This window comes from Ascaphus truei, chromosome 7 (genome assembly GCF_040206685.1).
Source record: "Ascaphus truei isolate aAscTru1 chromosome 7, aAscTru1.hap1, whole genome shotgun sequence".
NCBI classification, from domain to species: domain Eukaryota; kingdom Metazoa; phylum Chordata; class Amphibia; order Anura; family Ascaphidae; genus Ascaphus; species Ascaphus truei.
This window is the reverse complement of record NC_134489.1, coordinates 113,298,649-113,321,786: the sequence shown is the minus strand read 5'-3', so window position 1 is coordinate 113,321,786 and position 23,138 is coordinate 113,298,649. Positions and strand designations below refer to the sequence as shown.

The 23,138-nt window shown below is 50.9% G+C and overlaps 1 protein-coding gene across 1 annotated transcript in view; it reads left to right on the top strand.

Annotated features, from left to right (window-relative positions):
- The first annotated feature begins 11,970 nt into the window (after positions 1 to 11,970).
- The window catches only part of LOC142500022 (uncharacterized), a 36,435-nt gene continuing 25,267 nt past the window's right edge, over positions 11,971 to 23,138 (top strand). The window contains exons 1-5 of the mRNA XM_075610080.1: positions 11,971 to 12,113; positions 14,600 to 14,701; positions 15,646 to 15,945; positions 17,104 to 17,148; positions 22,213 to 22,302. Coding sequence (XP_075466195.1) covers positions 12,011 to 12,113; positions 14,600 to 14,701; positions 15,646 to 15,945; positions 17,104 to 17,148; positions 22,213 to 22,302 — 640 coding nt within the window. The 5' untranslated portion in view covers positions 11,971 to 12,010. The remainder of the gene's footprint in view (positions 12,114 to 14,599; positions 14,702 to 15,645; positions 15,946 to 17,103; positions 17,149 to 22,212; positions 22,303 to 23,138) is intronic.

Genomic DNA, 23,138 nt, shown 5'->3' with positions numbered 1-23,138 from the left:
CAACTATCTTCACAAAGGATCGGCGAGGGCGTAGATGACGTCACCCGTAGATGTCCGGGGTGATCCCACCCAGACACGCTGCGACTTAGTGGCGGGGCCTGTTCCCAGACCTCCCGTGGCTTTAGAACTGTCCTGGTATGACTTGTAGCACAGTAAGGGGATCCGGAACCTGACTATGGCCAGTCCCTAGCTCCGCTGCACGCTACTGGGGCTCAGGGTCTAACTGGGCCTGGGGCATGCGGCCTAGGTAGGGGCGGCAGCCTCCCTACACCGGAGCTCCTTCTCCTTCCTCCGACAGCTCGCTCTGACCACTCGTGCACCCCTCCACTTCCTTTTCCTCCCTCCTCCCGTACCTGATTGGTCCTGGCACGTCACGGGGGAAACGCGGGGGCTGCTGGGACCCTTAGTCCCCTAACTCCCCTCCTCCCCGAGCTCTCCTCCTTCGCGGGCTTTTGTCCCTGCCCTGCGCATGCGCAACCTCCGGCCGGACCAATTCTGCGCAGGCGCCAACCTAACATGGTGGCTCCCTCTTGCGCGGAACCTCCGTTATCGGAGCTTCCCTAGGTGCACCTCCCCTTCAGCCAATTGGGGGGAAAACGGGGTCCCGGCTACAGGTACTTAAAGAACTTTTTAGGGTTGACCTTACTTTCTATTGCAATCCTTTTTTCATTATCCATTTTTGCTAATTGAATTGCCCTTTTGCAATTTTTGTTATTCCTTATAATTCTGATACGATGTCTCTGTCCCTTCTGACTTAAAGAATCTAAACTCCTTCCTCTTCTTGTCCATTTCCTCCCCTACCTGTTTATTTAGCCACATTGGTTTTGACTTATTTCTTTTATACTTATTACCCAGTGTTATACTTATTACACTGATAAGTGTGCTTTTCTAACAATGTTTTAAAGACTGACCATTTATCTTCTACATTTTCCCTGCAAAAACATCATCCCATTGTTTACTACTAGATTACACCTCAGTTTATTAAAATCTGCCATTCTAAAGTTTAAGGTCTTTGTTGAACCCAAGTAATCTGTTTTTTGATAATTTATTTCAAATGAGACCATGTTATGATCACTGTTACCCAAATGTTCCAGGACTTGAATATTTGTTATTACTTCTACATTGTTTGATATTACCAAATCCAGTACTGCCCCTCTCCTGGTTGGTTCCCCAATAATTTGGGTCATATAATTGTCTTTAAGCACCCCCAAAACTTGTTCCCTTTTGTTGTGATGCTAATCTCATTGCCCCAGTCTATGTCTGGATAATTAAAATCCCCCATTATGCAAACATGACCCAGTTTTGATGCCTTCTCCATTTGCAAAAGTATTTTAGCTTCCTCAATCTCACAGATATTTGGTGGTTTATAGCATATTCCCACAAACATTTTCTTTATACTTTTACCTCCACTGCTAATTTCTATCCACAAAGTCTCTACATTTTCATCATTCCCTTCATAGACATCATCCCTTATAATAGGTTTTAGATCCGGTTTAACATATAAACATACTCCACCTCCCCTTCTATTTGTTCGATCCTTCCAAAAAAGGGAATAACCCTTTAAATGAACTGCCCAGTCATGAGTTTCATCCCACCATGTTTCAGTAATGCCTATGATATCATACTGCTCCCTTACAGCTATTAATTCAAGCTCCCCCATTTTATCTGTCAGGCTTCTTGCATTAGCAAGCATGCATTTCAGTTTTTTTCAGCCTGAACTATTATCTTATCTGCTCCTTCCTTTCTGCTCCCACTTGGTTTAGTCTTTAAAAGTTTTCTAGTATTATCTGTATTTACTATGGGTGTCTCACTGCTTGTCAAACTTGCACTTGCCCCCATTCTACCTCCATACCACCTTGTATCCTCATCTATTCCATTTAGTTCATTATCTATTTTATAACTGGACTAAGGTTTTTTGCACCATCTTATCTTTCGCAATGAAAATGCTGATACAACAGGAACAAGGGGGAGCAAGGGGTTAATGAAACAGTCCAGCAATGTAACAGAAAACGTCGGCACATCCAACCCTCCTAGCAATAGGGGGCTGGGAACAATGGGGGGTGGATAATAAGTGGTAAATATAACTTTACTTTCACGGCCAAGTGTAAGTACATGGATCACACGAGGTATCTGTGGGGGTCCAGCCTTCCAATACCGGACCGTATGGTGTGCTGACTGCAGGCGAGAGGTCTTCTCATGAATAAGCACACGCATTACACTTGGCATTTAAATTGCGCAGGGTTATCAGCCTGCAAAAATCACGTAAGAGTCCTGATCGAGGCTTGTTTAGCTTTTCCCACCCCACACAAGGTGTGAGTACTATTGCAATTCGCATTGAAGGTATATAGTGTGGACACACCACACAACAGTTATCTCTGAGCCTGAGGAAGCCGGAGTACCGGCGAAACGCGTAGCTCTCTTCGTTTGGATTCTTTTGACCTGCAGAGGCGCCCGTAGCGGTTGCGCACAGTCATTACACTACCTTACTCTCCGGACGCGGCGGCAAGAACTTCAGTGGCGGAGCTCGCGACCATACCACGGGCGCCGTATTGGCAGTTTTATGTATGTGAGTGTTTTTATTTATCCACACCATTAAATGTGTTGACTTGTTACAAACACTCGCTCCATTACCTCATCACTACATCCGACGGGAGGCAACTGGGAAGTGTGATGCAGCGACGCTCCTCTTCATGAGAAGACCTCTCGCCTGCAGTCAGCACACCATACGGTCCGGTATTGGAAGGCTGGACCCCCACAGATACCTCGTGTGATCCATGTACTTACACTTGGCCGTGAAAGTAAAGTTATATTTACCACTTATTATCCCCCCCCCCATTGTTCCCAGCCCCCTATTGCTAGGAGGGTTGGATGTGCCGACGTTTTCTGTTACATTGCTGGACTGTTTCATTAACCCCTTGCTCCCCCTTGTTCCTGTCGTATCTCTGTTTCCAAGGGTCTTGGATAGTCCCTACAGGGGTCGAAGCAGAAGGGATTTCTATCTCTATAGGTGCCATTCTATCCATCAGAGGCACCTATCATTTATTTTTTGGTATTATCATCATTATTATTATTTTACATTATTTTTAAGTTTATTTTTCCTTGTCTCCTGGGGTGGGTCCCTTGTGGGATCTGACCAGACAGTTAGCGCCTCGGCTTTCCTGTGTTGCAATGAAAATGCTGCATTATTTTTGCTGAAGCAGACGCCGTGAAGACATGAGTTGTGAAATAGCTGAATAAGTGACATTATGTGCCCAAACGTAACCCAGAGACCGTTTGTCGGGAGCCTGGGTAAATTGTGAGGAAATAACTTCTATGGGCGAGGACCCTATGGAATCTCAGTTCTGTTTATTTTAATGTGAAACTGAGGGAAATGCAAAGTGAGGAAACGAGACGCGCTTTTATAAAGAGGCATTTCAGAATAACGAGGGATTCGTATGATTGAAGATCATTGGAAAATCAGCAGGAAAATCCACGAAGAAACGTTTCATATTAATTCACCTATAATGATGCTGGTTTCCATCCGACTGTGAATCACCCGCCCCCCCGGATATCATTTAATCACCCCTAATCTCCTCCTGCACCAGCACGTTTCCAGTGAGGAGAAAGCAGTGGTACTGCTCTGGGGACCTCAGTCATTAATGTCTTATTATTAAACTTTCATTTTAATTACTGCGCACGAAGAAGTTATGAACACAACACCAGATGCTGTTTCATGGGTCAGCAGAACCAAGATGGACCGAAGCCTGAGCAGTAAAAGCCTCGTGTACCGGACACAGGCCTATTCTAGTAGCTTCAATGTTATCACAGTATCAGAAAGCGTTATCGCAAGTCACAAACCGTGAGGTAGGAAAATACCAATACAGCTCGGGACAGCAGTGTCCTAATCAGTGACTTTCTCTAAGTTCAACCGCTGCGATCTCCCTGCACAGAGAGAGCTGCATCTCCCTGCACAGCTCTTACAGGCGATCTCCCTGCACAGAGAGAGCTGCATCTCCCTGCACAGCTCTTACAGGCAATCTCCCTGCACAGCTCTTACAGGCGATCTCCCTGCACAGCTCTTACAGGCGATCTCCCTGCACAGAGAGAGAGCTGCATCTCCCTGCACAGCTCTTACAGGCAATCTCCCTGCACAGCTCTTACAGGCGATCTCCCTGCACAGCTCTTACAGGCGATCTCCCTGCACAGAGAGAGCTGCGGTCTCCCTGCACAGCTCTTACAGGCGATCTCCCTGCACAGAGAGAGCTGCATCTCCCTGCACAGCTCTTACAGGCGATCTCCCTGCACAGCTCTTACAGGCGATCTCCCTGCACAGAGAGAGAGCTGCATCTCCCTGCACAGCTCTTACAGGCGATCTCCCTGCACAGAGAGAGCTGCATCTTCCTGCACAGCTCTTACAGGCGATCTCCCTGCACAGAGAGAGCCGCCTCTCCCTACACAGCTCTTACAGGCGATCTCCCTGCACAGAGAGAGCTGCATCTCCCTGCACAGCTCTTACAGGAGATCTCCCTGCACAGAGAGAGCTGCATCTCCCTGCCCAGCTCTTACAGGCGATCTCCCTGCACAGCTCTTACAGGCGATCTCCCTGCACAGCTCTTACAGGCGATCTCCCTGCACAGCTCTTACAGCGAACTCCCTGCACAGAGAGACGCTGCGTCTCCCTGCACAGCTCTTACAGGCAATCTCCCTGCACAGCTCTTACAGGCGATCTCCCTGCACAGCTCTTACAGGCGATCTCCCTGCACAGAGAGAGCTGCATCTCCCTGCACAGCTCTTACAGGCGATCTCCCTGCACAGAGAGAGCTGCATCTCCCTGCACAGAGAGAGCTGCATCTCCCTGCACAGCTCTTACAGGTGATCTCCCTGCACAGAGAGAGCTGCATCTCCCTGCACAGCTCTTACAGGCGATCTCCCTGCACAGAGAGAGCTGCATCTCCCTGCCCAGCTCTTACAGGCAATCTCCCTGCACAGAGAGAGCTGCATCTCCCTGCACAGCTCTTACAGGCGATCTCCCTGCACAGAGAGAGCTGCATCTCCCTGCACAGCTCTTACAGGCGGTCTCCCTGCACAGAGAGAGCTGCATCTCCCTGCACAGCTCTTACAGGCGATCTCCCTGCACAGACAGAGCTGCATCTCCCTGCCCAGCTCTTACAGGCGGTCTCCCTGCACAGAGAGAGCTTCATCTCCCTGTACAGAGAGAACTGCCTCTCCCTGCACAGAGAGAGCTGCATCTCCCTGCCCAGCTCTTACAGGCGATCTCCCTGCACAGAGAGAGCTGCATCTCCCTGCACAGCTCTTACAGGCGATCTCCCTGCACAGAGAGAGCTGCATCTCCCTGCACAGAGAGAGCTGCATCTCCCTGCCCAGCTCTTACAGGCGATCTCCCTGCACAGAGAGAGCTGCATCTCCCTGCACAGCTCTTACAGGCGATCTCCCTGCACAGAGAGAGCTTCATCTCCCTGCACAGCTCTTACAGGCGATCTCCCTGCACAGAGAGAGCCGCCTCTCCCTGCACAGCTCTTACAGGCGATCTCCCTGCACAGAAAGAGCCACATCTCCCTGCACAGCTCTTACAGGCGATCTCCCTGCACAGAGAGAGCTGCATCTCCCTGCACAGCTCTTACAGGCGATCTCCCTGCACAGAGAGAGCTGCGTCTCCCTGCACAGCTCTTACAGGCGATCTCCCTGCACAGAGAGAGCCGCCTCTTCCTGCACAGCTCTTACAGGCAATCTCCCTGCACAGAGAGAGCTGCATCTCCCTGCACAGCTCTTACAGACTATCTCCCTGCACAGAGAGAGCTGCATCTCCCTGCACAGCTCTTATAGACGATCTCCCTGCACAGAGAGAGCTGCATCTCCCTGCACAGAGAGAGCCACATCTCCCTGCACAGCTCTTACAGGCGATCTCCCTGCACAGAGAGAGCGGCATCTCCCTGCACAGAGAGAGCTGCATCTCCCTGCACAGCTCTTATAGGCGATCTCCCTGCACAGAGAGAGCTGCATCTCCCTGCACAGCTCTTACAGGAGATCTCCCTGCACAGAGAGAGCTGCATCTCCCTGCACAGCTCTTACAGGCGATCTCCCTGCACAGAGAGAGCTGCCTTTCCCTGCACAGCTCTTACAGACGATCTCCCTGCACACAGAGAGCTGCATCTCCCTGCACAGCTCGTACAGGCAAACTATATCTGTATTTTATTTAAATAACACACTATTGAAGCAGGGGGTCTCCGGAGCTGATCCGCATTAATTTCAGCCTTGTGGACCCCACTGCTTTCCGAGTTACAGGCCCCAGTATGGAGTGCCGGTAGACAGCAGGCTTAGCAATAGTGCCCAAAGTCAGGCAGTAGCTGCAAAGGCAGGCAAGATCTTATCTTGCATTAAATGGGCGATGGATGGAAGGGAAATAACATAATTATGCCCCTTTTATAAAGTGTTAGTAAGACCACACATGGACTATGGAGTACAATTTTGGGCACCAAGAGAAAAGAGGCCCCTTAGGCTGCGGCCACGCTGCCGCTGAGCTCGCTCATGCTTGAGAGCGGTGACGTCACCAATCTCCCAGCATGAGCGATAGGGGTAATAATTTTAGCGTGGCTATTACGCGAGGGGGCGTGTCCTTGGCTGGATCGGGGCTGTGTGTGTGTGTCTCTGTGTGTGTCTCTGTGTCCCTCCTTTTTCTCTCCCCCCTTCCCTCCCTTCCCTCCCTTCCCTCTCCTCTCTCCCCCCTTCCCTCCTCTCCCCACTTCCCTCCTTTCCCCACTTCCCTCCTTTCTCCTCCCATCCCTCCTCACTCTCCTCCCCTCCTCTCTCTCACCCCTTCCCTCCTCTCTCTCCCCCCTCTGTCTGTCTCCCCCTTCCCTCCTCTCTCTCCCCCTTCCCTGCTCTCCCACCCTTCCCTCCTCTCTATCCCCCTTGTCTTTATCCCCCTCTCTCCCTCCTCTGTCTCTCCCCATCCCTCCTCTCTCTCCCCCCTCCCTCTTCTCTCCCCCCTCCCTCCTCTCTCCCCCCTTCCCTCCTCTCTCTCCCCGCCCTTCCCTCCTCTCTCTCCCTGCCCTTCCCTCCTCTCTCTCCCCCCCCTCCCTCCTCTCTCTCCCCCCCTCCCTCCTCTCTCTCCCCCTCCCTCCTCTCTCTCCCCCCTCCCTCCTCTCTCTCCCCGCCCTTCCCTCCTCTCTCTCCCCCCCTTCCCTCCTCCCTCCCCCTTCCCTCCTCTCTCCCCCAATCCCTCCTCTCTCTCCCCCCTCCCTCCTCTCTCTCCCTCCTCCCTCCTCTCTCTCCCCCCTCCCTCCTCTCTCTCCCCCCTCCCTCCCCCCTTCCCTCCTCTCTCTCCCCCCTCCCTCCTCTCTCTCCCCCCTCCCTCCCCCCTTCCCTCCTCTCTCTCCCCGCCCTTCCCTCCTCTCTCTCACCCCCTTCCCTCCTCCCTCCCCCCTTCCCTCCTCCCTCCCCTTTCCCTCCTCTCTCCCCCTTCCCTCCTCTCTCTCCCCCCTCCCTCCTCTCTCTCCCCCCTCCCTCCTTTCTCTCCCCCCTTCCCTCCTCTCTCTCCCCCCCTCTCACCTCTCTCTCCCCCCCTCCCACCTCTCTCTCTCCCCCCTCCCTCCTCTCTCTCTCCCCCCCTCCCTCCTCTCTCTCCCCCCCTCCCTCCTCTCTATCCCCCCTCCCTCCCTCCTCTCTCTCCCCCCTCCCCCCTCTCCCCCCTCCCTCCTCTCTCCCCCCTCTCCCCCCTCCCTCCTCTCTCCCCCCTTCCTTCCTCTCTCTCCCTGCCCTTCTCTCCTCTCTCTCCCCCCCTTCCCTCCTCTCTCTCCCCACCCTTCCCTCCTCTCTCCCCCTTCCCTCCTCTCTCCCCCTCCCTCCTCTCTCCCCCTCCCTCCTCCCCTCCCTCCTCTCTCCCCCCCTCCCTCCTCTCCCCCCCCTCCCTCCTCTCTCCTCCCCTCCCTCCTCTCTCCCCCCTCCCTCCTCTCTCCCCCCCCCCTCCTCTCTCCCCCCCCCTCCCTCCTCTCTCCCCCCATTCTCCCTCCTCTCTCACCCCCTCCCTCCTCCCATCCCTCCTCTCTCCCCCCTCCCTCCTCTCTCTCCCCCCCTCCCTCCTCCCCTCCCTCTTCTCTCCTCTCTCCCCCCTCCCTCCTTCCCTCCCTCCACTCTCTCCCCCCTTGCATCCTCTCTCCCCCCCTTCCCTCCTCTCTCCCCGTCTGCACTCCTCTCTCCCCCTTCCCTCCTCTTCCCCCCCTTCCCTCCTCTCCCCCCCTTCCCTCCTCTTCCCCCCTTCCCTCCTATCCCCCCTTCCCTCCTATCCCCCCCTTCCCTCCTCTCCCCCGTCTGTCTTCCCCCTCCCCCTGCTCTCTCTCCCCCCTCCCCCTGCTCTCTCTCCTCGCCTGTCTCCCCCTGCTCTCTCTCACCCGTCTATCTCCCCCCTCCCCTTGCTTTATTTCCCCCATCTGTCTCCCCCCTCCTCCTGCTCTCTCCCCATCTGTCTCCCCCCTCCTCTGCTTTCTTTCCCCTGTCTCCCCCCTCCCCCTGCTCTCTCCCCCGTCTGTCTCCCCCCCTCCCCCTGCTCTCTCCCCCCCTGCTCTCTCCCCCCCTCCCCCTGCTCTCTCCCCCCTGTTCTCTCCCCCCTCCCCCCTCCCCCTGCTCTCTCTCCCTTCCCTTCTCCCTACCTCCCTTCCCCGCTCTCTCCCTCTCCCCCTCTCTCCCTTCCCCTCTCCCTCCCTTCCCCTCTCCCTCTCTCTCCCCTCTCCCTCTCTCCCTTCCCCTCTCCCCCTCTCCCCCTTCTCTCCTTTCTCAACCCCCTTCTATCCCTTCTCTTTCTCTCTCCCCTCCCCCTCTCTCTTTCTCTCCCCCTCTCTCTGCTCAGAACGCCCCCCCCCCCCCCGGGAAATGCAAGTGAAACAAATCTATTGTAGGATCAATAATGACACATATACACACACACACATACATGTAGGCTACGCTCAGCACCCTCCCCCCCTTCCACCTCTCCCCGCTTAGCCTCCCCCCCCCTTCCACCTCTCCCCGCTTAGCCTCCCCCCCCCCCTGCCCTCTCCGCTCAGTATACCGCCTCTCTCTTACCATTGGTCAGAGCAGGGTCATGTGACCCTGCTCTGAGCTTGAAAGTATATCTCTCTTGTCTCCCCAAGCGCAAAGCTTGGGAGAGCGTGTGAGCCCGCGCATGAGCGCACACGGGAGGACAGAGGTAAGCGCCAAGCGCATAGTGCAGGCAGCGCCAGCGGGGACTCAGCCTAAGAGCGGATATTATAGCTATCATTCTGCATCAAGGATTCCCCTAATTTATCCCCATTTAATGTGTAGGTCGCCTGTTTAATCAGTTAAAATCAAACTTGTTAAATCAGTTAAAATAAAACTACGCTAACACAGCAGGGGCGCGCGTTTCCTCCCCGCGTTTCCTCCCCGCGTTACCTCCCCGCGTTTCCTCCCCGCGTTTCCTCCCCGCGTTTCCTCCCCGCGTTACCGTCCGATTTATTACGCTGTCTGTCTGCAGAAATCGCTCCTGTCATTTGTTTCACGCGATGTGGTTATCGGAGGAATAATATTAACAGGAACTATTTCCAAACTGCCCCTATGTGGGCTAATAATGTAGGGAAGGGCAACATATAACAGACTTATGAGCCCATCACAAAGGTCAGGAGCCCACCACAAAGGTCAGGAGCCCACCACAAAGGTCAGGAGCCCACCACAAAGGTCAGGAGCCCACCATAAAGGTCAGGAGCCCACCATAAAGGTCAGGAGCCCACCACAAAGGTCAGGAGCCCACCACAAAGGTCAGGAGCCCACCATAAAGGTCAGGAGCCCACCATAAAGGTCAGGAGCCCACCGCAAAGGTCAGGAGCCCACCGCAAAGGTTAGGAGACCACCGTAAAGGTTAGGAGCCCACCGCAAAGGTTAGGAGCCCACCGCAAAGGTTAGGAGCCCACCACAAAGGTTAGGAGCCCACCACAAAGGTTAGGAGCCCACCAAAGAGGTTAGGAGCCATCATTTGGTTAGGTGGTCGGAGGGAGCTGCACACAAACACACACATACACACACACAAAGAAGCCTCTGCATGCCTTATTTGGAAGTACCTGTGAGCGTGAGGAGCGTGAGTGTGAAGAGTATGAGGAGTGAGGAGTACGAGGAGTGTGAGTACGAGGAGTGTGAGGAGTATGAGGAGTATGAGGAGTGTGAGTGTGGGTGTGAGTAGTATGAGGAGTGTGAGTAGTATGAGGAGTGTGAGTAGTATGAGGAGTGTGAGTAGTATGAGGAGTGTGAGTAGTATGAGGAGTGTGAGTAGTATGAGGAGTGTGAGTAGTATGAGGAGTGTGAGTAGTATGAGGAGTATGAGGAGTGTGAGTAGTATGAGTGTGAGGAGTGTGAGGAGTGTGAGTAGTATGAGGAGTATGAGGAGTGTGAGGAGTATGAGTGTGAGTAGTATGAGGGGTGTGAGTAGTATGAGGAGTGTGAGGAGTACGAGGAGTGTGAGTATGAGGAGTACGAGGAGTATAAGTGTGAGGAGTGTGAGTATGAGGAGTATGAGCAGTATGAGTGTGAGGAGTATGAGGAGTACGAGGAGTGTGAGTGTGGGTGTGAGTAGTGTGAGGAGTGTGAGTAGTATGAGGAGTGTGAGGAGTGTGAGTGTGGGTGTGAGTAGTATGAGGAGTGAGGAGTGTGAGTATGAGTGTGAGTATGAGTGTGAGTATGAGTGTGAGGAGTGTAAGGAGTGTGAGGAGTGTGAGTAGTATGAGTGTGAGTAGTATGAGGAGTGTGAGTGTGAGTGAGTAGTATGAGGGGTGTGAGTAGTATGAGGAGTGTGAGGAGTATGGTTGTGAGTGTGTAGTATGAGGGGTGTGAGTAGTATGAGGAGTGTGAGGAGTACGAGGAGTGTGAGGAGTACGAGGAGTGTGAGAAGTGTGAGTAGTATGAGGAGTATGAGTGAGTGAGTAGTATGAGGAGTATGAGGTGTGTGAATAGTATGAGGAGTGTGAGGAGTATGAGTGTGAGTAGTATGAGGAGTGTGAGGAGTGTGAGTAGTGTGAGGAGTATGAGGAGTATGAGTGTGAGTGAGTAGTATGAGGAGTTTGAGGTGTGTGAATAGTATGAGTGTGAGGAGTATGAGTATGAGGAGTGTGAGGAGTATGAGTGTGAGTAGTATGAGGAGTGTGAGTAGTATGAGGAGTGTGAGTAGTATGAGGAGTGTGAGGAGTGTGAGTAGTATGAGGAGTGTGAGGAGTATGAGTGTGAGTGAGTAGTATGAGGAGTTTGAGGTGTGTGAATAGTATGAGTGTGAGGAGTATGAGTATGAGGAGTGTGAGGAGTATGAGTGTGAGTAGTATGAGGAGTGTGAGGAGTATGAGTGTGAGTAGTATGAGGAGTGTGAGGAGTGTGAGGAGTACGAGGAGTGTGAGGAGTATGAGTGTGAGTGTGAGTAGTACGAGGAGTGTGAGGAGTACGAGGAGTGTCCCTGTGTAAACATCGCTGGAGTTTCTGGAGATTTTGTTTTATTGATAATTTTGTTACATGAAGGCGCGGCGTTCCCCGTAAATGAATCGTGCTATTTTCAGCTCCTGGCTCCCAGAATAATTACTGGTGTACACCTGTGCACCTCCTGTGGAGACAATATGGGGCCACATATTGCAACTTCTTAGTAATCTAGGTGCCATCGGTGATTCTCCTTCAGAGACCACAGGCACCTAAACCTATCAGTGTCTCTCCAGCCAGAGGCTCTCCGCCGGGAGTAGCGCCGTTTGGCACCGGAGGACCCTCAGCTTAAAATATGTCAATAAAACCAATGGAACATCCTGGCTGGATTACTCCTTTCGTGCATACCACCCAAAGTGACCCAAATCAGGGTCCAGTTATCTCGTGACAGTTTCTTGTTGATCTTATTCTTACAAACTGATGACACAGACGCCTCTTGTTGTGAAACCTTGGAATCCAGAGGAAACAAAAGCAGTATAAATAGTGATAATACCGTGAGCATGTCCCAGATTGTGTGCTGGGGTGTGTGAGGACGCCCCTGGGGGCCACGATGGATAACACTGGGGGCTCACTGGAGGATGATAACAATTCCAAGTCATTTATTTTAGGCGAGAGGATGAGCTTCGCTGGCATGTCTGCATTTGAAATAAACGGTAATGTGAATTTTCCTTTATTTGTGCAGGTGTCCATCACAGAAAAGAGGTATCACTAGCACAAGCATAGCAACGTGACAAAGATTTATCACAGGAAAAAATATCATTATTTAAATATATTTAAAAAAGGAGTTAGATCACAACCGGGGAATTACAGACCTGTAAGCCTGACTTCAATAGTGGGGAAACTACTTGAAGGTTTAATACGGGATAATAGTCAGGAATACCTAATGGAAAACAAAATTATTAGTAATAGTCAGCATGGATTTATGAAGGATAGATCTTGCCAAACTAACCTTATTTGTTTCTTTGAGGAGGAAAGTAGGAATCTAGACCAGGGTAATGCAGTTGATGTGGTCTACTTAGATTTTGCAAAGGCTTTTGATACGGTTTCACACAAGAGGTTGGAGTACAAAATAAAGAAAATTGGATGCGATAAAAATATATGCACCTGGATTGAAAACTGGTTAAAGGACAGACAACAGAGGGTTGTCATAAATGGAACTTTTTCAGGTTGGGCTAAAGTCGTGAGTGGAGTACCTCAGGGATCGGTACTGAGACCCCTGCTTTTTAACTTGTTTATTAATGACCTTGAGGTTGCATCGAGAGTAAAGTCTCCATCTTTGCTGATGATACTAAATTGTGTAAGGTAATAGAATCAGAGCAGGATGTAATTTCTCTTCGGAAGGACTTGGAGAGACTGGAAACGTGGGCAGGTAAATGGCAGATGAGGTTTAATACAGATAAATGTAAGGATATGCATTTGGGATACAAGAATAAAAAGGCGACTTACAAATTAAATTGGGATAAATTCGGGGAATCCTTGATGGAGAAGGATTTAGGAGTGCTTGTGGACAACAGGCTTAGCGTTAGTGAAACACGGGGTATGTAACGATGTAAGTGCAATTTAACACACGGTGCATTTATACAATCACATTGTAGCATGTGGTTATGTTGCAAATGTATAGGTCTGCTTTAATGTAATTAGCACAGAAATCAGTGCACAAATACCTGCACACACACACACACACACACACACACACACACACACACACTGCATATACACATCCACACACACACACAAACTGCATATACACATCCACACACACACATACACAAACTGCATATACGCATCTGCACACACACACACACACACAAACCAAGGGAACCAGGAAAGAAGTGACTGGACTTTATAAACATGAAGAATAATCTATGTACATGCTATGTACGGGTGCATACTATGTACAGGTGCATGCCCGGTACAGGTGTGTGTCAGGTATAGGTGCATGTCAGGTACAGGTGCATGCCATGTACATGCTACAGTATGTACAGGTGCATGCTATGTACAGGTGAATGCCAGGTACAGGTACATGCTATGTACAGGTGCATGCTATGTACAGGTGAATGCCAGGTACAGGTGCATGCTATGTACAGGTGAATGCCAGGTACGGGTGCATGCTATGTACAGGTGCATGCTATGTACAGGTGCATGCTATGTACACGTGAATGCCAGGTACAGGTGCGTGTTATGTACAGGTGAATGCCTGGTAAAGGTGCATGCCAGGTACAGGTAGGGTTGCCAGGTGGCTTCTCCAAAAATTCTGGACTCAATGGGGAAAATTGCGTCAGGTCACTATGTCCAGGGAGGAAAATACCGGACACATACATGTCCAGTATTACAGTACCTCCCATTTTTTACTGGACAGAGTATCCAAATACAGGACAGTCCAGTTCAATACCGGACACGTGGCAACCCTAGGTACAGGTGCATGCCAGGTACAGGTGCATGCTATGTACAGGTGCATGTCAGGTACAGGTGTGTCAGGTACAGGTGCATGCTATGTACAGGTGCATGCTATGTACAGGTGTATGTCAGGTACAGGTGCATGCCAGGTATAGGTACATGCCAGGTACAGGTGCATACCAGGTTTAGGTGCATGCCAGGTACAGGTGCATACCAGGTACTGGTGCATGCAAGGTACAGGTGCATTCCAGGTACAGGTGCATGTCAGGTACAGGTGCATGCCAGGTACAGGTGCATGCCAGGTACAGGTGTATTGAGGAAAAAAGAGAGATCCAGCGCTCCACGGATTTCAAGATAAATGAATTTATTGTGCCACAATAAATTCATTTATCTTGAAATCCGTGGAGCGCTGGATCTCTCTTTTTTCCTCAGTGTACATTGGAATTTGCCTGGCAGGTACTTCCTTGAACCAGCAGCACCGGTAAACTGTATGTATTTATTTATATTGTGGTGTGCAGCCTTAAACCCCCTTTACATAGGTACAGGTGCATGCCAGGTACAGGTACATGCCAGGTACAGGTGCATACCAGGTATAGGTGCATGCCAGGTACAGGTGCATGCCAGGTACAGGTGCATGCGAGTTCGCAGAATATCTAACATCACATACAGAAGAGGTAAAGGACATTTTTGTATGACAAAAAGGACACAACGTAATGATAACACTATTTCTCCATCATTTTAGATACAAAACCAAAAGAGAATTCAAGTGGAAAATGTATTTTCATCACCATCTTTGTGTATTTGATTCTACTCACTGGAGGAATTGGATATTTGATTTATAAAGGTAACTATGAGATCCATCTACTGGGAAAACTGTCTAAATGTTCTACCTGCTAACACAGGCCCAGGTTCACTAAAAGGTGCTACGCTTTAGCACACCTGAAATCCCATTCAAATGATGAGAGATGGATAGATGGATGGATAGATAGATAGATAGATAGATAGATAGATAGATAGATAGATAGATAGATAGATAGATACTTTCCCAAATTGATGCATATAGATGGACCTTTCGCCGGATCCACGAGGACTCTGCCGTGTGAAGCACAAATCAGCTCTATTTTTCCTATTTTTAACCTGACCTGGGATTTATCAAAGTTTTCTACGTGGAAACTCCTCCAATAATTGTGCAAAATGTGATTTTTTTTCCTTGTCAAACCGGGTGCTGTTTTGTGTATGAAACACCCATAGATGAGCAGATGAATTACATTCTTCACTCACACAGACAAGTCTTATTAAGAAGATGAATAAAATCGGCAGGAAACCAGCAGACTCCTGTATTCCATGATGTGAAAAATACATTAAATAAATGAGAGATATTTAATAGGCAATTCAGCACAGGAAAATGTTTATTAAGTGCACACTGGTATCCTCGGGTTCATCCTTAAAAATCTGTGAAATTAATGATCAAGTTTCATGAACCTATTGATTTATGAGAGCTCAATTACAATACAATAATGATATAGTACAATAAGAACATGTTATTATTTGGCACTGACAGTATGCACAGACATTCTCGTATAAAACATCATTTTCAGACAAAAACACAGTTCAAAAAGAATGAATGCATATAATGCAATATAAAGCATATTCCGTTTGCTCTCCATATTAAATGGGAGTTGTACCGTTGTTGTATTTGCACATTGTATTTTCTTATGTACCGATACATTTGGAATAAATGTTTGTTTGTTTGTTTTCTAACCTTATCTGACATTTGTTGTGTAACAGACTTCGCCTGGCAGCGGGAGTTTGCTGCTTTCCGAGCGGAGATCTGCACCGTGCAATGTCTGCACACGAGCCTTCCCGGCGATAACAGGAGAAGTGAGGCCGTTACCGACCCCGAACAAGACGCTCACTCTGTCCTGGAGTCGCACATAGAGAAGCTGCGGCAGACTTGGAATGAAACAATGTTATCTGCTGAAGACCGAGGAACAAGGCGGATCACAGAGCTGGAAGATGAGATTGAAATCATTAGAGTGAACGCCGGAGACATCGTTCTGAGAATGAACAATATCACTGGGACCCCAGGTACGTTATCCACATCCTCAGTGCTGCGGGGCTGCATCCCGTTGTAGTAATGCCTCATCCATCACTTCATTAGGAAAGGAAGAAATAATCCCAGGGGGATAGGGCGTTAAATGAAGATAAATAAATATTTACGGGCCCCTCCTCCAAAGGCCTCCGAGACTGGGGCTAAATTTGCAGCTTCAGCCACCTCCACCAAGGGCCTCTGTGGTTCAAGTTAGCGGCCCTTCCAGATACAGAGGGCTTTGGGTGGGAGGTGGGGTGGGCCTTGCAGCCTCAGCGGGTGGCCGAAGAGGGGTAGAGGAGGGTTTGGTCAGTCGCAGGTCTTTGAAGGAGGGGTAGAGGAGGGTTTGGTCAGTCGCAGGTCTTTGGAGGAGGGGTAGAGGAGGGTTTGGTCAGTTGCAGGTCTTTGAGGGAGGGGTAGAGGAGGGTTTGGTCAGTCGCAGGTCTTTGGAGGAGGGGTAGAAGAGGGTTTGGTCAGTCGCAGGTCTTTAGAGGAGGGGTAGAGGAGGGTTTGGTCAGTTGCAGGTCTTTGGAGGAGGGTTTGGCTGTCACAGGTATTTGGAGGAGGGATAGGGAACGGTTTGATGAAGGACTTGCAAGATAGCTGATGCCCAGGAGCGATGGATAAGCTGATTACTTATTTGAAGTATTTAATGATATTTCTATTTTGGTGCTGCAAGGCCTAACAGAACTTTATTTTCTTTTATAAAGCTTCCATTTGTAATATTTCCCTTTGGTTTATGTGGCCGCCATTTTTGTTTATTAACGTACAGATTGATATCTAATATCATGTTCCAGGCCCATTAAACCAGACAGCAGGATTTCATTATTCACTTTCTATTTAGCCTATAATGTATCTTATTTATATTCTCAGTGTTTACATAGATGTGCTTGTGTTTATAACGGCAACACTATTCCCATTCTTACATTTTCTACTGTATATAAAGCTGGAACTAAATGTATGTCCTTTAAATAATTCATTTTCAAGTATGTATTGGAATCATTGAAGACTGTGGTTAGGACAATGACTTAATCATTCTAATGGTTTTGTACACCAATCATTTTAATGACATTCACAGCCAGACACTTGTTCACATAATATTGTTTTTGGAACATTAATCCTAATTAGCCATCAGCTGACTTTGTTTCCATAATTAGGGCCTCCCGGGATGAATGGATCAAGAGGAGAACCAGGAATTCCAGGTAAGAAGTTCAATAATTGACTCATTTAGAAATCATTCTTCAGTCAAAGTGCCTGAGACGGGTGGAACGGCCTCCCGGAGACGGGTGGAACGGCCTCCCGGAGACGGGTGGAACGGCCTCCCGGAGACGGGTGGAACGGCCTCCCGGAGACGGGTGGAACGGCCTCCCGGAGACGGGTGGAACGGCCTCTCGGAGACGGGTGGAACGGCCTCCCGGAGACGGGTGGAACGGCCTCCCGGAGACGGGTGGAACGGCCTCCCGGAGACGGGTGGAACGGCCTCCCGGAGACGGGTGTAAAGGCCTCCCGGAGACGGGTGGAACGGCCTCCCGGAGACGGGTGGAACGGCCTCCAGGAGACGGGTGGAACGGCCTCCAGGAGACAGGTGGAACGGCCTCCCGGAGACGGGTGGAACGGCCTCCCGGAGACGGGTGGAACGGCCTCCCGGAGACGGGTGGAACGGCCTCCCGGAGACGGGTGGAACGGCCTCCCGGAGACGGGTGGAACGGCACAATATGGGCATGGTTTACCACAGTTATAATTAATTCGTTTATTGTCCAGTGCTTGTTTTTATTTAAATTTAAGAGCTTGAAATCCATAGATTGCAGCGGAGCACAGCTGAAGGATGGGGCCAGCACCAGCAATGAAGGGTTAAAAATATAGATTTATTAGTACATGGTATGGACGGGGGGAGACAGAACACACTCTGACGCGTTTCAGGCTATGCAGCCCTTTATCAAAGAGTACCTCATCTGCTGAAGCGCTGCTTCTGGGAATTTCTCCCATTCCTCTACTGTTATTTAAATTTAATGTGTTTTATTTTGTGGTTCATATTTTTAGGTTGCCGATTCATTGTCATTGTGGCAATCCATGCCCATATTGTGGGCATGGTTTACCACAGTCACAATCAATGGCTTTATTGGCTACTGTGTAATGTATTGTACTGTTATGCCAATATTATTTTATTGTGTATTTCTTTTGTTTTGCCAACAAATGGGCAAACGTGTTATTAGACATTTTTTGGCAACTAGTGCCTTTGCCCTTTTGTATGTGTGGTGATGGGGGCAGAGGTGGTGGGGTTGGGGCCAGTTGCCCCAGGGAGGGTGTTTAGACCTCCCCTGTTGGGTATCTGGGGTGGGGGTAGAGGAGGGGGAATAACCCCTTAATTACTATAGCGGTTACTAACCGTTAAGGTAATTAAAGGGGTTAGTGGCCAGTAGTGAGTTTTTATTTTATTTTAATGTTGTTGCCCACGGAGGACGAGAAAGACCCGGGGGAAGACGAGGACGGCCTTCATCCTGGCAGGGGTAAGTACAACTTTAATTTACTATATTCTGTCTGGGAAATGTTTTATTTTTAATGGGCAAATGAGCTATTATATATAACTTGTGATAAACCGCTCACCAATATGTGAAAATAAATAGGATAAGTAATGAAAACACAGCCGGTGACAGGAATGGTAATAACACACAAACGCAAACACCGCCGGTGCACAGGAATGGTGATAACACACACACGCAAACACAGCCGGTGCACAGGAATGGTAATAACACACAAACGCAAACACAGCCGGTGCACAGGAATGGTAATAACACACAAACGCAAACAGAGCCAGTGACAGGAATGGTAATAACACACACAAGCAAACACAGCCGGTGCACAGGAATGGTAATAACACACAAACGCAAACACAGCCGGTGACAGGAATGGTGATAAAACACAAACGCAAACACAGCCGGTGCACAGGAATGGTAATAACACACAAACGCAAACACATCCGGTGCACAGGAATGGTAATAACACACAAACGCAAACACCGCCGGTGACAGGAATGGTAATAACACACAAACGCAAACACAGCCGGTGCACAGGAATGGTGATAACACACACAAGCAAACACCGCCGGTGACAGGAATGGTGATAACACACAAACGCAAACAAGGAGATCACGATGTCTCCCAGAGATCCCTATTAATTGCACAACAAGGCTGCTGTAATGTATAGGGGCATAATACTCCCTGACAAATTGTCTAATGAGCTGGATGGGGCACACGAAGTAACCGCTCCCAGCGCTGTGGGAGGAGCCTAATGCGGCCAAAATAATAAAGTTTTATTGGTACAAAAACAACGACGCATACTCTAATTATCATAAAAACAATTAAAACACAAGGGTGATAGGTAACACAAAAAGGGAATATGGTGGATAATCCCAACACAAATACTCAGGTATTCCCTCATGGTGGCGACTGGACGGTGGTGTGGGGTTAATGGAGAGGTATCTATATTATGCCTGGACAGCCAAATATACACTATCCATCAGATGCCCGTATAAATGGCAATAGGGTAACACCCAGATACTGGGGTACCAGGGCAGTGTACCCCGACGGTGTATCCCTGGATATGACAGATGTTTGCCCCGGGTATTACCCACATACTGGAGGGGAGAGTAGCCGTGTTGTAGGTTGGGATAAGTACATTGGAAGCGAAGATCAGGGATCGTTATCTATGAAGATGGGTTACGTGGCACGGCCCCGGGTTACGTGGCACGGCCCCGGGTTACATGACACAGCCCCGGGTTACGTGGCACGGCCCCGGGTTACAGGACACAGTTCGGGTTACGTGGCACGGCGCCGGGTTACGTGGCACGGCGCCGAGTTACGTGGCACGGCCCCGGGTCACGTGGCACAGCGCGGGATACGTGGCACAGTCCCGGGTTGCGTGGCACGGCCCCGGGTTACATGACACAGCTCGGGTTACGTGGCACGGCCCCGGGTTACATGACACAGCCCCGGGTTACGTGGCACGGCCCCGGTTTACATGACACAGCCCCGGGTTACGTGGCACAGCGTGAGTTACATGGCACGGCCCTGGGTTACGTGGCACAGCCCCGGGTTACATGGCATGGCCTGGGTTACGTGGCACGGCCCGGGTTACGTGGCACAGCCCCGGGTTACATGACACAGCCCCGGGTTACGTGGCACGGCCCCGGGTTACGTGGCACGGCCCCGGGTTACATGACACAGCCCCGGGTTACGTGGCACGGCCCCGGGTTACATGACACAGCCCCGGGTTACGTGGCACGGCCCCGGGTTACATGACACAGCTCGGGTTACGTTGCACGGCCACGGGTTACATGACACAGCCCCGGGTTACGTGGCACGGCCCCGGGTTACAGGACACAGCTCGGGTTACGCGGCACAGCGCCGGTTACGTGGCACGGCCCCGGGTTACATGACACAGCCCCGGGTTACGTGGCACAGCCCCGGGTTACAGGACACAGCCCCGGATTACGTGGCACGGCCCCGGGTTACAGGACACAGCCCCGGATTACGTGGCATGGCCCCGGGTTATGCGGCACAGCACGGGTTACGTGGCACGGCCCCGGGTTACATGACACAGCCCCGGCTTACGTGGCACGGCCCCGGGTTACGTGGCACAGCGCGGGTTACGTGGCACAGCGCGGGTTACGTCGCACGGCCCCGGGTTACATGACACAGCCCCGGGTTACGTGGCATGGCCCCAAGTTACATGACACAGCCCTGGGTTACGTGGCACAGCCCCGGGTTACATGACACAGCCCCTGGTTACGTGGCACGGCCCCGGGTTACAGGACACAGCTCGGGTTACAGGACACAGCCCCGGGTTATGTGGCACGGCCCCGGGTTATGCGGCACAGCGCGGGTTACGTGGCACGGCCCCGGGTTACATGACACAGCCCCAGCTTACGTGGCACGGCCCCGGGTAACATGACACAGCCCCGGGTTACGTGGCACAGCGCGGGTTACGTGGCACGGCCCCGGGTTACATGACACAGCCCCGGGTTACGTGGCACGGCCCCGGGTTACATGACACAGCCCCGGGTTACGTGGCACGGCCCCGGGTTACATGACACAGCCCCGGGTTACGTGGCACGGCCCTGGGTTACAGGACACAGCTCGGGTTATGCGGCACAGCGCGGGTAACGTGGCACGGCCCCGGGTTATGCAGCACAGCGCGGGTTACGTGGCACGGCCCCGGGTTACATGACACAGCCCCGGGTTACGCGGCACAGCGCGGGTTACGTGGCACGTCCCCGGGTTATGTGGCATGGCCCCGGGTTACATGACACAGCCCTGGGTTATGCGGCACGGCCCCGGGTTACATGACACAGCCCCGGGTTATGTGGCACGGCCCGCGTTACGTGGCACGATGCGAGTTACGTGGCTCTGTGTGTGGCACTTCAGGCCATTATTTAGAATATAGATATTTTAAAGATACGCCCTTTCCTCTGTTGCTCGACTGCTAAAACTCTGACTCAGGCCCTCATTCTCTCCCGTCTTGATTACTGTAACCTCCTGCTGTCCGGCCATGCTGCCTCTCACCTGTCTCCCCAATCTATCCTAAACGCTGCTGCCAGAATCACTCTACTCTTTCCTAGATCTGTCTCAGCGTCTCCCCTCATGAAATCCCTCTCCTGGCTTCCAATCAAATCCCGCATCTCACACTCCATTCTTCTCCTCAGTTTTAAAGCTTTACCCTCCTCTGCCCCTCCTTACATCTCAGCCCTAATTTCTCACTATGCACCATCCCGACTCTTGCGTTCTTCTCAAGGATGTCTTCTCTCTACCCCCTTTGTATCTAAAGCCCTCTCCCGCCTTAAACCCTTATCACTGTCTGCCCCGCACCTCTGGAATGCCCTTCCCCTCAGTACCCGACTAGCACCCTCTCTATCCACCTTTAAGACTCACCTTAAGACACACTTGCTTAAAGAAGCATATGAATAGCACTGTGGATATTCTGAACACGATACATAAAGCTTGGCCCCCTGCAGACGCACTTACCAGAATCCCTCCGACTGTCTCTGTACGTTCTCCCTACCTACCAATTAGACTGTAAGCTCCTCGGGGCAGGGACTCCTCTTCCTTAATGTTACTTTTATGTTTAAAGCACTTATTCCCATGACCTGTTATTTATATTATCTGTTATTTATATGATTACCACATGTATTACTACTGTGAAGCGCTATGTACACTAATGGCGCTATATAAATAAAGACATACAATACAATACAATTTCAACCCACACAGGAAATCCCGGAATAAATGGGGAGCCGGGCAAGAGAGGGGAAGCCGGGCCCATGGGAAATCCTGGCACGAAGGGTGAAAATGGCATTACCGGTGAGGATTGGGGAGATTTATTTATAACATGTGTTACCAGGAAGTAATACAGTGAGAGTTACCGCTCGTTTTCAGGTATGTCCTGGGCACAGAGTTAAGACAAATAATACATAGTTACAAATACAGTTACATAAATGAGCAGGGTATACATTATATACAAGACTTTGCATGCACAGTTACAGATAATATATATTATAGGCGTATATAACAGTTACAGGCCAGATTTAAATGTGAGACAGCCTTAGGCTAAGGCCCCGGTCACGCCGCTGTAACGCGCGCCCGCGATATTGGCGGCGCGTTCAGCCGATTCCCTGGTCTGCAGCTCACTGCAGGAGGAGAGACCGGGGGGGGGGGCATGGCGGGGGAGTGACGGGGCGCGGCCATGACGTCACCCGGCAGGTTCGCCCACATTGGCTGAACCGCCGGGGGGCGTGCCTAATCGCTCGCCCGAGCGCTGTGGCCCCCCCTCGCAGCGGGCCCGGCGCCATTGCGGGGAGGGCTCTCGTCCGTGCAGCGTCCGCCACAGCGGGGGCAAGGCCTTAGTTTTGAAAGAACTGAGACTGGTGGCGGCTGTGAGAGTCTCCGGTAGGTTGTTCCAGTTTTGGGGTGCACGGTAAGAGAAGGAGGAACGGCCGGATACTTTGTTGAGCCTTGGGACTATGAACAGTCTTTTGGAGTCAGATCTCAGGTGATAGGTGCTGCATGTGGTAGGGGTGAGGAGCTTGTTCAGGTAGCTGGGTAGCTTGCCCAGAAAGTATTTGAAGGCAAGACAGGAAGATGAACTTTGCGCCTAGACTCAAGTGATGATCAATCTAGTTCTTTGAGCATTTTGCAGT